The sequence below is a fragment of the Micrasema longulum genome, unplaced genomic scaffold (assembly GCF_059751315.1).
Source record: "Micrasema longulum isolate JH-2025_06_02 unplaced genomic scaffold, ASM5975131v1 h1tg001738l, whole genome shotgun sequence".
NCBI classification, from domain to species: Eukaryota; Metazoa; Arthropoda; class Insecta; order Trichoptera; family Brachycentridae; genus Micrasema; species Micrasema longulum.
Window position 1 is genome coordinate 90,205 of NW_028278916.1, and position 14,293 is coordinate 104,497.

The window sequence follows — 14,293 nt, forward strand, 5'->3', positions numbered from 1 at the left end:
ACCAATACAGTTTGAATAATTGTTTTATTTGTGATTTTTCTGTGGATTTTACGTGATTTGAATACCGGCAATAAAGAAAATTATGTCGCATTGCCTGGTGTGAGTCTTTTTCTGATTCCTACTGGATCCTCAGTGTTTTCTGTTAGACTAAAGACCAGTAAGAAAACCACCTTTTATATATTTGACACATATATTACGTTTTTACAGATTTATTATTTTAAATTACCACAAATATTTCAATCTAGCTACAGATCGTTTAAAATTTAATGCATATTTAAAAATATAAATCAAAACGTTTTAATAAAAATCATTGTCTTTTTGTAAAAAAAAAATATTTAATCATAGTTGTCAATGTACTTGACATTTTCTTTTAAAGAATATTTCAGATTTATAGAAGGATTTTTTTTAGATTTGGGGGGCCAAAATTTGTAGCAACTAGTAAAAACGTAACAGTTGATACTGATGAGACCGCATATTTAGAATGCAGAGTAACATCACTTCGTGATAAATTGGTAAGTTTACTGATTCAACATCTATCAAAGCAAATAAGCTAAAAACGCATTTTGTCTCTTTCCAGCCAAATAATAGAATAGGACTGGATTTTACCCTCGCAGGAGTATCTCTGTTGCAATATGGTAATCCAATAACTCGCTAGAGAGTGAAATCCAGTTATAGTCAAAAGATATTTGGACACACTCAAAATATTGTTGATTAAACCAACTAGTTCAAGAGGAAAAATTGAAAAATACTTTCAGGTTTTGCCTAAAATGTAGTTAAAAAAATAAAGTAATAAATCTCACCCACATCAATAGATGTTTCAGTTCTTTAATTTCACATTTTTCAACATTTAAAATAATTAAAGGAAGATATTCAAACATATGCAGAATGGTAAATGTTTTATATGGTCTAATGTGACCACTGAAACCAAGTAATGATAGGTCATTAGCCCTGTAAATGTCTTGACATACCATATTCTAATCTCTAACATGTTTTCCATCTCTGTTGGATGTTATTTTATCAAGTTCGAACTTTCAGGTTTCTTGGGTTAGAAGAAAAGGAGATGATTCCATAGATATTTTAACCATAGGACTACAAGCGTATACTACTGATTTAAGGTAAAAAAAAATATATTTAATAGGAGTATTGATGTTTTTTTAAATATTTAATGTAATGTATTTTTCTTCTTCTTATCAGCCCGTTTCTCTCTACTGCTGGATATAGGCTTCATCCTAATTTTTTCATGTTTTTCTGTCCTGGGCACTCTGTTTACATTCATGGCCCACGAGTTCGACGACGTCGTCAGTCCATCTCCTCTGTGGTCTCCCAGCTTTCCTTTTACTTTCGTACGGTCTCCAGTTTAGTATTTTGGGGGTCCACTTATCGACTTCTTGTCTCGCCACATGACCCGCCCACTGCCATTTTTGTCTTTCCACTCTTTCTGTGATATCGGTTTTTTTTGTACGGCGTCTTATTTCCTCATTCCTTATTCGGTCTTTTCGAGAGACCGAACCTTCCATAGACAGCTGAGTGCATATAATTTTGCAAACACTTCTAGAAGTGCGTTAGTGACATGGTTTCAAGACCGTATATTACCACTGGCAGAACACAGGAGTTGTAAACTTTAGCCTTCAGAATATTTGGGATTTTCTTATTTCTGTAAACTTGTTTCAGCTTTTCAAACGCAGCCTAACTTAACCCGATTCGTCTAGGCAGTTCCGCAGTTAGATTAAATTTTCCCAATTTGATTTTGTGCCCAAGGTAAATGTACTCGTCAACAGCACAGATAATTTTACTTCCAGTACATACACAATGTTATGTACTTAAACGTTATTATTCGTTCTGCAGATTTTATGAACCAATATAATAAAAAATAGACATTTGCATAAATAAATATAACATTTTTCCTGGACTGGTACCTGAAGAGTAAGCCTGATTAGATTAAACACTTTCTCATTATCATTTTCCAATCACATCCAGAGGTTAATATAATATTCTATCGGTACTTTAAAAGCAGGGTGTCGTCATCATTATAGTTGCATAGAAAATAAGGTGTTTAGTATTAACTTACTATTCCTTCATCCTCAGTTTCAATCCTAGAGATTAATTGGCAGCAAATCCCTGCATCTCTTCGTCCACTCTGCTCAATTTTCAGCTTAACTCTTCAGATTTGTAAAAGAAGTAGTCCATGTTGTACAAATTCTCTCGGTAAGGAGGCTCTCTGTAAATCAATCCCTTAATGATTCCGTCCAGTATATTGTGCAGGAAATTTTCATGACGCAGCTTATGACGTGTACATTCTGCACGCCTTTCCAATACGGTGTTTTACAAGTGCCTGGTTTGAAAATTTCGTTATTAACCTTCTTTGTTACAAAAAAATATCAGATAAGCTATTTGTGGAGCACAGTTATAATAATAATAATTATAGTTTATTACGAAAAAGTTAAAATTTCTCTATCTACTACATACATACGTAGGCAATAGATTTCTCCGGATTATGTCTAGTCTGCCTAACTAGGTACAACCTGTTTTAAGGCAAACATTTTTATGCAAAACACAGTACATGACTACCTACTAGTTAATTAATTATACAGTTATATGATATTTAATTATACTATTTGTTATTTTAGAATGTTGAATGAATTATGAATTTTCTGATTTTTCTCTACCTAAATCCAGTAACCAACTTTTTACAAATTTATTTAGTTGAGTCCGGGTAACATATTGAATATTTTGGGGCCCAGAAACCTTTAATTTCTTTACCCAAAATCAGAAATTGTGGCAGACCCCATGACCCATCCTCTAGTATGACTTCCGGTAGTGTGGTATTGATCCTTTTGGGTTTTGGTAGAATAATTTGCTTTCACACACATTATTATTCTAAAAATATATAATTGCCTTTTATTTAAAATCTCAAATTCTTCAAACAAGTTGACGCTGGGGTACCAGAAAGACTTTTTAAAAATTATTTTAATAACCGATTTTTGAGCAGATTTGAGAGGTTTTAACATTGATTTATTGGTGCCTTCCTATTCTATTATGCCATAATTTATAATTGAGTAACATAAAATATAATATAGTTGTTTGAGTTAAATTATGGATAAAATATTACGTATCGACTTGAATTTATGTTTAGTTTTCTTATATTTTGTGTTATATAATATTTTATATGTTCTGTTCATTTCAAATATTTGTGTCGGTGGATATCAAAATGGGTTAAATCCAAAATTGGTAAAAAAACGTTTTTTGTAAAAACACGATTAAAAGGTTAGTTTTACATAGAATACTTATTTCAAAAATGGAAAAATCCAATATTATACCACAATAATTGTTGTCAGAAGTTTAATTGTATATCAAAATCGGCAACATCCACTCAATAACACTCAATAACACTCAAATAACACTCAAATAACACTCAAAACGATTAGATTGATTTATTTTTTACTTCGTAAAAGTGACAACCCTGACACAGACATTCAATGACAGATTAGATCAAAATTGGTTAAATCCACGAATTAATTTTATCAAAACTAGTTAAATCCATTCCGATATATAAAAATGAGTTACATTCAAATTATGTATAAGTTTTACACGGAAACTAAGTCTAATCGATCAAATCAAATAACGTAGAATACTTTTATTACCTACGTCAGACCTACATATAGTCTAAATAACAATTTAGTCGAATAGCAATAATCAGTTTCAGAAAAGTGTTCAATGTGAAAAAATGCTTAGTCTGGATATATCCATTTTTGATGTTAACCGACACATTTATCAAAAATTATTCCCAGATATTTTATTTATTGCAGTGTCTTATGCACTAATGGGTAAAAATAAAGAAATTTCAAGGACAAATAGTATCAACAGGTATCTACAAAGCAACAATACTATCTAATTGATTTTTAAATAGTATCCATATGGTAGAAATTGAAATTTTTAATTGTTATGAAAATCTGAAAAACAAATTCCTTTATTTAGATTCACAATAGACTACTTAGAACCAGACATATGGAGATTGAAATTAAGTAGCGCCCAACCCTCAGACTCTGGAACTTATGAATGCCAGCTAAGCACCTACCCTCCACTTATATCAAGACACTATCTTAGGGTTTATGGTTTGTAACTTTTTTTTTCACCTAGCCTTAATTGAACATAGTTATGCAGAAAGCAATCAGCCATAGAAAAGTGAAAATGAGATAAAAGCGCTTTTGTGAAAATCAAATCTACCCAACAGTTGGAATGTTTTTGACTTTAGCAAATGATAAACAATGTTTCCATATTACAAACAAGAATCTATTTATATATTTGACCAGTTTTAATGATTTTTAAAGTACAGTAAGACTGCTGTGGGTGTTTTCTGCAAATTGAGAAATGCCATTTTTGTGATAGGCACCATTTTCAGAAAGTAATTAATACATTTGTTTATATGAAAGCGGTCAGGCTGTTTTTTAGCAAAACTTAGAATTGACCTTAGTGCACCTGATAACATCAATATCTCTTTTTTGCAAAATTAGGGACTGGCTGCTTTCTACATAACATTGTTCAATGTATCTTCAACTTTAAGCTAAATATACTTCTATTAAAAAATGAAACAATGATTTGAGTCTACGGAACACTTTATTTTATTTTTACAACATAAAAACTAGACTAGAGCGAATTGGCGATGAACGAAAGTAAGTCAAAAGTGATGGTATTTGAAAGGGATAGTGAGGTTACTGACTGCATAATAAATGTAAACAACGAATGTCTCGAGCAAGTAGAAGAATTTGTGTATCTGGGAAGCATGTTTTTAAGAGATGGAAGAGTAGAAAAAGATGTTGAAAGAAGAGTGAATGCGGGCAACAAAATGAACGGAGCACCAAGCACAGTAATTTCTAATAAAAATATGTCAATCGAAGCTAAACTGGCAGTGCACAACGGAGTTTTAGTCCCAACACTTATGTATGGAAGTGAAACATGGAACTGGCAGAGGAAGGATGAAAGCCGAGTGAACGCGGTTGAAATGCGATCTCTTAGACGAATGTGTGGGAAATCAATGTATGACAGGGTTACGAATGATGATATCAGGCGAGAGTGTAAATCTGAGACAAGTATAATTGATAAGATTAAGAAAGGGTCTCTGAGATGGTTTGGTCACGTAGAACGAATGGACGACGAGAGAATGGTAAAACAAGTATATATGGCAAAAATGAACGGCAACGTTAGACGAGGACGACCAAGGAAGACGTGGCATGATCAGATAAACTAAAATCTTAAGTCTGGTCCATGTCAAAAGCAGACAGAACCGAAGGGCATGTATGACAAGATGTATGAATGTGGAAGAGGCTAGGAGTGTATGCCAGGATAGACGTGTGTGGCGGTCCATTCTCTCTGCCTACTCCTACGGGGAAATGACGTGATGGTAGTAGTAGTAGTAGTAGTAGTAAAAACTAAAATTTCTATGACAATTTTTTCGCCTTGTTGGCATTTTTAAACGAATGTGAAGATTAAACGGATTGAAGGTCCTTATACAACTATGCATATAATTCTCGGTACTTAAGCAAATAAATCAATCTTATTAAGTATGGCATGTTTAATAATCGTATTTGTGGGTAAAACTAATAGTTAAGGGCAATTTATGGAGTTTAATAGGTAATGGGGGACTTAGGTACTTATACGTATTTGTATTTTGGAAAAATTTATAGTTCAGTGAGCATTTATTGACACATGTTTTATGAAATAGGTAATGAACCTTTATAGTTTGTACCTTTTGATTATTATTGTAGAAAAATGGTTAATTAATTTATAATCTAAAATATGTTATATGCAACAACTATGGGACACAGGAAACCAAAATGAAATAAACAGACTACAACGATAGCAAAATAAAATATTGAAGCTAGTAAAGAACTTTTTAAAAAAAAAAAATTAAATGTTAATAAACTTTTTCAACTTGAATTTCTTAAATTTATTCATAAGTAAGCCACTGATATAATTGTAGACAAAGAACTAAAATTAAAAAAAAATTGTAATAAACGTGGACATAATACAAAAATATTATCAGATGTTGAGATCCGTACATTTTGTAAGGCTGAGACAAGCATTATCGACAAAATCAAGAAAGGAGCTCTGCGCTGGTTTGGACATGTAACCGAGAAAGACATGGCATGACCAAATCCAACAAATACTGAAAGATGGACATGTCGAAAGTCGGAATAATCGGCGCGCGTGCATGAGAAGATGTATGAATGTAGAGGAAGCGAGATCTGTATGCAAAGATAGAGTGTTGTGGCGTTCTATCCTCTCTGCCTACCCCTACGGGGAAACGGCGTGATGGTTTGTTTGTTTTGATTGTTTAAAACAATATCACATACGAAATTCCTAAACGAGATAAGAACCAACGAGACTAATAAATCAGGGACTGAAATTATATAATAAACTACCAGAAAAAACTAAACAAAAGACTCAGACAAACTTTCCAAAAGATGTAAAAAATATTATTAACAGAGTATGACATTTTTTTATGTAAAATTAATGTAATAATCCTTAAGGGTTAAAAAATAAATTTTCAAATAAAAAAATAAATTAATAATACAAATATTATAAAAGGTTGGGGTTCTTTAATTTTACTTTTATGAAAAATTTGCAGGTTTTTTTACAATACGTTTAAGAATTTTAAAAATTTAAAATGCAATTTTAAGTTATTCATTAATCAAAAACGCATTATGCAATCGTATACATAAAGAAAAATAGTGAGAAATAACATTATATTTAAATATGTTTAATAGTATAAAGTTTATATTTGAAGCACTAACTTTGTGGTTATTCATTATAATAAAAAAAATAGAACAACTTGATTTATTGAATCAACACTTGATTTATTGGGTCCACGTGTGGTATTTAGTGAACATGATGGAAATAAAATGGAATCAATTCATTAGTTACGTAAACCTTGACAAAGAAGCTCGTTTGCTTTGAAACCGGTCGGTGAAAAATAAAAACTAGTGGTTAAAAACAAAATTGTTTTATTTATATTTAGATTTATTTCAATTTGCAGACTGGCTGGCTTTCTTCTCGAAAACTTTTTCCCTCTCTGTTGAAATAAATCTAAATATGAACAACTCCCTAGGGAGGAAATCCAGCCAGTCTGCAAGCATTTGGACATAATCAAACATTGTTGAATTACTACCTGGTAAAAGAAGAAGTATAAAAATTGGAAAATTGTTTCCAGGCGTTGCCTAGTAGGTGATTTGGTTCAGCCGGATGAATCTCACCCACGTGATAAAGGTTTCAGCTCTTTCACTTCACAAAAGTCAACAGATGGAAGAGTTGAGGAAATGTGGATGTTCAAACATGGGCAGAATGGTGAATGTTACACAGTGTGTAAAGTGGCCACTTAAACCAGCCAATGACAGGTCATAAGCCCTGTAAATGCCTAGACTTCCAAATTTCTTCTCGAAAACTTTTTCCCTCTCTGTTGAAATAAATCTAAATATGAACAACTCCCTAGGGAGGAAATCCAGCCAGTCTGCAAGCATTTGGACATAATCAAACATTGTTGTTTTATTTATTTTATTATGTTTAATAGTGTTTGTTTATTTCAATTTTAACAACATGTTATTGTTATGTATATAATAATGTATCGAATCGGGTTGTGGTCTCGTGGTTCCGCTATATTCTAGTCGAGTTTTTTCTCAGTTGTTATAACCTAGTAATTTTGTAGCTAATTAACCCTAGTCCAGTAATGACTTCATTCAGACTGTTGTTTCAAAATAAATTTTACATTGTGTGTACTTTCAGCACCGGAAATACGAATATTGGACGATGCTGTTGACAAGTTTTATGAAAGAAACTCCACACTTAGACTCGGGTGTCAAATTAGGCATTTGACTACTACAAGCGTCAGCTGGCTGCATCAGTCGAGAACATTGAATGATGACATAGAAAGAGGAGGAATCAGGTATCTTCATTCATATGTTGCGTCTTTTTACACTTTTTTAATATGCATTTTTTTTATTTTAGTCACAAAATATTAAACATCCGATGTTTTGTGGTGTAAATACATTAACACTTTGAGCACCGGCCGAATACATATAAAATTTACCGCGTGCCCGGCCCATTTTTGTTAAATTTCATGTTCTTATGAAAATACTGGGTTAAATCAATTGAATTTTCTCAGACTTATTTGTTACAATTAAATAAGTAATTTTTGTATGACAGTTTTGCCAACATTGGCCTTTATGGAGAGTCACATTGTGCATTGCAATGTTCGCACATATTTATCTTTTTTTTTTTCATTTATTTATTCATTTTATTCATTTATTTCATCATTTATTTATTCATATATATGTACATTACAAAATAAAATATCTTAATTCATACATATAGAAATAATTATGTAAAATTAGGTAAATATAAAAAAAACACATTAGTATACATAATATCCAAAGAATAATATGTTAAAAAGTAAGAGAATCTTGTAACGAAAAACTCCTTCAGAGACGTGAAAAATGTCAATGTCCAATGTGATATTGTTCAACATAGAGATAGCCCTTCCAACAGGCATAACCATTGGCAGGTTGGTACTGTATATTGGAATGTGAAACAGTCTATGCTGACGCTGTCTAAGGTAATTATCAGGAACATAAAAGCTAATGCTCCGCATAATTTCAGGGTTGTCAATAATACCGCGCAACAATCGAAAGAAGTGCGTTGTTAAATACACATTCCTTCTAGCCTTCAAACTGCTGTAACCAAGCATACCCTGGAGAAACTCAGTGGGATAAAGCCATGGATAATATCCGCACTCCCTCATGTAGAGAAACCGAAGAAATTTCTTCTGAACCCTCTCCACCATAAGAGAGTACTAACTATACGTAACTCACACGGTCCCCAAATCATCGAGCCACTCTCGAGTCTACTTCGCACCAACGAGTTATAAAAAAATCTCAGTACTCGTGTACTACCAAAAACCCTAGCAGTACGCAAGACGAATCCTAACATCTTCAATGAACTACTACAAACTGTTTCGATCTGATCATGAAATATCAGGGAACTCACAAAAGTGATGCCTAGATCTTGAACCTTCGCAATCCGCATAAGATTCTGGTCATTCATTATATAGCGGAAGAATAGCGTTTTGTGGGCCCTGGTGAAAGACATAACTGAGCATTTTGAGCATATACAGGACCTCACTCCTTTTTTGTGCTTTGTATTCCGGATCCGTGTAAACACGTGATCAAAATAACCATGCGTTGTGTCCCGGTCCCGTGTTTTCGCGTGGTTTACTCACTAGATGTAAAAAAAATGCGCTTTTTTAGAAAGCTGGTAAACCACGGGAAAACACGGGACCGGGAACCAACGCATGGTTATAAAATCACGCGTTTACACGGCTCCGGGATACAAAGTGTTAATATCTGACCCAGTAAGAGGTTGACAGAAAAAAACGACGTTTTGTTTCGATGGTGTATTTAAAACATCATGAATAAATAGAGTAACAGAGAAAATAACTTCGCAAATATCTTTTCTTAGACTTACTTGAAAGAGGGTAAAATCCAGTCCTATCTACAAACTTAAAATACATATTTTTTTAAACAATAAAATAGAACTGGCAGTAAAAATCTAAAAAAATAAACAAACAAAACAAACAAACAAACAAACAAACATCACATCTTCTCATGCACGCACGCCGATTATTCCTACTTTTGACATGTCCATCTTCAAGTATTTGATGGATTCGATCGTGCCATGTCTTTCTCGGCCTTCTCCGTTTTCTGCACCCATCAACATTCGCATCGTAGATCTTTTTAGCCGTTCTTTCGCTGTCCATTCACTCTACATGTCCAAACCAACGCAGCGCCCCTTTCTTGAGTCTGTCGATAATGCATATCTTAACCTTACACAGTTCACGGATCTCGACATTTGTGCACGTATCATACATCGTTTTACCACACATTCGCCTGAGGGGTCGCATCTTGACAGCATTTAACCTATTTTCATCATCATTTTTACAATTCCATACTTTACTCCCATACATTAGAGTTGGCATAAGAACTCCATTGTGAACTGCTAGTTTAGCCTCCTGCTATAAACATTTGTTTACCAGAGTAGATTTCAGTGCACCGTTCACCCTTTTCCCGACACTCATCCTTTTTATATATTTTTTGGCCTTTCCATCTCTAGTAAACATTTTTCCCAGATACACAAATTCTTCTGCCTGATTCAGAATATCTCCGTTCACACTGATCTCACATTTAGTTATATTTTCATCCCTTTCAAAAACCAAAAATTTCGATTTATCAACATTCATAAGCAAATCGCTTTTCTTGCATACATCGTAGACTTTTGTTACCAAGAATTGCAAGATCCCGTCTCAGTTGGAGGTTGTCAGCGACAACACGAGGTTGTTGGTTTTTGCGTATTTATTACATAGCGAATAAGAAACAGCACTTGGTTGTGTAGCGCGAGCGTAGCAGCGATGATGGGTTGAAGAGATTGCACTTGAACTACATGCTGGAACTAAGTGACTTCGTCGAGCGGGACTGAAGTGAACTGAACTTGTTAGGCTGACTGGCTGGCGTTGCGTCCTGTGATCTCTTTATAGACCAGATTCCTTTCTCCGTGGTAAAGACGAAGTAAATGTACTGCAGAATAATGCTCCTGGTTAAACGTGCAATACCATACGAATGTATTGGATTCGATAGAAAATGATGACATTGCATCGTCGGTTATTAGTCTACTTCAAATGAACTTATTTAACACTTCTGTGTCATCGATTATGAACTATGAACCCCACAACTCTACTTTTTTCTAATAACGTCTAAAATCTTTTTCAGTATCCGAATCGAAGCCGTGGGAGGGGGAGTAAATAGCACCCTGGAGCTAGCAAGACTAACAGGTGCCGATGCTGGAACATATACGTGTTTTGTGAGGGATGATTTGCAGAAATCAGTAAATGTCCACGTGTTAAACGGTAAGAGCATCAATTCAACGTAGTAATGCAGAAATGAGCCAGCCATAAAAAAGTGAAACTTTTGTGAATAGAGTGAATAATCAAAACTACATAACAGCCGGAATGTTTTTTACTTTGACAAATAATGAATAATGCATACATCCTTTTTTTTACAATAGAAAAAAATTGTGTCATTGTGTACTAAACTTATTATTTTATATTTATCTCAGAGTACTAAATTGTAATGAGCCACTTAATTAATTTGTTTTAATAACTTTAACATTAATTTAATTACGTGTTTTAGAAATTTTTGTGATTTTTTTCAATCTGGCAGACCACTCAATGCCACACAAACTCAAATATGCATTTTGCAGTAAACAGCCAGATCTAATATTGAATGATACCTCATGTAAACATTTAATGTATGAAGTGACGTTCTATATTAAAACATGTTTTTTTATTACAGATAATTTTTAATAAGGTATCGAAATTTGTTACAACAGAGAATGGAAACATTTTGTGAAGGGAATATGGAAGTCTAGGCATTTACAGGGCTTATGACTTGTCATTGCCTAGTTTAAGTGGCAACTTTACACACTGTGTAATTCACCATCCTGCCAATGCATACGAGTATATACTTAAATCTAGCAATGCCTAAGCATTGCTGAGTTCAGCTCGTGAAATATACAAGAAAATTATAAACTTTATATTTTCTTTAAGCGGTGTCTTACGTTTTTACATTTTTTTTTGCATTACAACAGGCCAAGAGGCCTAATTACAGTAGTAAATTACATCACAGAGCACCCGGGCTTTTTTTTTAATTTTTGTGTTCTCACCGGGAATCGAACCCGGAACCTTCCGTGCGTGAGTCAAGCGTCTTGACCACTACACCACGGAGGCCGTCTTATAAGGTACCACTGACGTTGGCGACCACTACAGCAAAAGGATATTATACAAGGAAATATTCCGTAGCCAGGACAACTGCTTATTCCAAAGATGACCAGAGTGGTTTTTCGTTGCCTTCACTGGTAGATTTTTCTGTCGGGGTTACCTTCCTTTACCTGCTTGGTTCTGATTTTGAGGCGCCAGAAACTCGCCATTCATTCTCTCGTTATTTACTGTGATTGCACTGTTATGAGTGAGATCTCATTGCCCAGGGTTCACGACGTAGACGCTAATGAGTTGGACTAGGCAGTAGTGTTACCAGTGGAATGCAACTAGGCGTTCGCAAAATTTTATAGAATCATACCCCCCAGAAGTTGCGACTTTCTGCGACCATACTAATAGTTTGAACACCAAATTATACATGAAATTTAAATAAGATTCCTTGTTTTGATAATTGCTGGGTGTAATTTTTCAAAACAAAGATTGTTCACGTGATTTTAATCACAAAAATTCCTAGTTCATGAAAAATTATTTTTCAAGCGAATGTGGAGTTTAAAAAAAACAGTCCTTAAATGGTGCAGCTTTAAAAAAAAAACAAACGGTAGTGACGCACCAGTAGTGGATATTAATTTATCTATCAGTGTGTAAATCATTGCTTAAGTGCCACAATCCAAGTTGAAAATACCGGAAGACGTTTGTATAAAGAAAAATCAGACCAAAAATGTTTTGGGTGTTTCCGTATGTTTATAGACAGGCTGGATTTCCTCTCTGGGGATCTAAATTTAGATCTAAATTTATTGCGACAGATGAAAAAATTGAGGATATGTGGGTGTTTAAACATAGGCAAAATTGTAAATGTTACACAGTGTATAAAATGGCCACTTAACCTGTTTAATTAAATTATTTATTAATTGATATACACGGCACGCAGTGCCTTTTACCGTAAAAAGATACATATTAAAAATAATATAAACATTTCAATACAATTCGAAAAACTGAAAATCAAAGTATTATTTTATATACATACTTTATATATATATATATATATATATATAACAGGGCAAAAAAAGTTATAATAATGACAATTAAAATAATTTAAAAAATAAGTATACACGTAAATATGGTACACAATAGTACCCATACAAAAGTAAACATAGAAAGCACTATAATCTAAAAAATGTACTGTATCATCTTTGAAATGATTAAATAGAGTTGATTTATATAAGCTATACTTTTAGTGAAAAATATCAGCAACGTCGGAATAGTTATTGCCGAGTACATGGAGTCAATTCAGAATAACATTATACGAGTACACGGTTCGCGAATTGTTGCAACTAAACGGAGGTACTTGACGAGTCATTCGTCCAGGTACCTTGAAGTTAATGAATGCTTATAGATTTGGGCAGTTTCATGTAAAGTTTACGATCTTAAATAAATTCAGTAAATCTATAATTTTTCTTCTCTCAGTAAGTTTCAACAAGATCATGACACATCAGAAGCCTTGTAAATGCCTAGACTTCGATATTTACCTACTCAATATGTTTTCCCTCTCTGTTGCAACAAATATTGAAAAAAATCCGAGCGTTTATTCTTTTAAAGCAGCGATCAATAGGTCATTAGTACTGTTAAAGCTCTGAATTCCATGTTTCCTTGTGAAAAATATTATATTTTTCTGTTGTATGTCAACTTACTTGGATTGTCTTTTCTGTACAGATATGGGAGTTATTTTGTTTTGAAAGAAGACAATGAAAATCTCGTTTTCTTCCTTCATCATTTTCAAAGATTTTATTTGTTTCAGAAGAAAGCTTAGCGGAGTTGCAACAGACATCTGGTGTCGAAGGCTCTATTGTTAGATCCCCTATTGAACACATAATTGCAATCATCCCACTAATGATTTTCTCTCAAATTCTTAAATCACAATTTTTGTTTTATCGTTTACCACTCGTGTATTTCAAATTGAAATAAAATGTCTGACAAACAAATCAAGCGTTTAATATTATATTAATTTTTTATTTATTTTTATTTATTTATAATTTTATTTAAACATTAATGTAGTACGGAGACACAGTTTATAGTGACACAACCAGGAACAACCCATGCCATACATTTTATATAAACGTAAGTACCTCTAAATGTTCCTAGTCGGCAATAAGAAAATAGCATTATTTTTTTTTTTACAATTATGAATTAAAAATGGTCTACCTAATACTGCCGAGCAAAATAAATTAATTTTTGTACTTATTTGTAGCATATTGCCAAATGGCAACTTCTTCCAACCAACTGATGATGATGATTTCACTAAATAAAGGTATTATTTAGTTAATTTAATTTAAGTTTTTTATTTTTTTATTTTATTGTTAAAAAAACTAATATTTAAAAAAAAACTAATGTTGTATTATTTTTTTATTATTATTATGTACTTATTCTTAACTTTACTGTGTTATACTTATATTTAGAACATTAGATTTTCTTATGGTTATT

General features: G+C 33.1%; 1 protein-coding gene across 6 annotated transcripts in view; it reads left to right on the forward strand.

Moving 5' to 3' along the window:
• LOC148274152 (hemicentin-2-like) overlaps positions 1-13,791 on the forward strand; it is a 34,622-nt gene extending 20,831 nt beyond the window's left edge. For 4 of the 6 annotated variants that reach the window (XM_088237538.1, XM_088237541.1, XM_088237539.1 and 1 more), the window contains 6 exons: positions 410-512; positions 1,036-1,115; positions 3,976-4,112; positions 7,777-7,936; positions 10,812-10,948; positions 13,611-13,791. In XM_088237538.1, coding sequence (XP_088093664.1) covers positions 410-512; positions 1,036-1,115; positions 3,976-4,112; positions 7,777-7,936; positions 10,812-10,948; positions 13,611-13,777 — 784 coding nt within the window. In that variant the 3' untranslated portion in view covers positions 13,778-13,791. Of the gene's footprint in view, positions 1-409; positions 513-1,035; positions 1,116-3,805; positions 3,865-3,975; positions 4,113-7,776; positions 7,937-10,811; positions 10,949-13,610 lie in introns of those variants that run through there. The other 2 variants (XM_088237542.1, XM_088237543.1) reach the window with 2 other exon arrangements.
• The last annotated feature ends 502 nt before the right edge of the window (positions 13,792-14,293 follow it).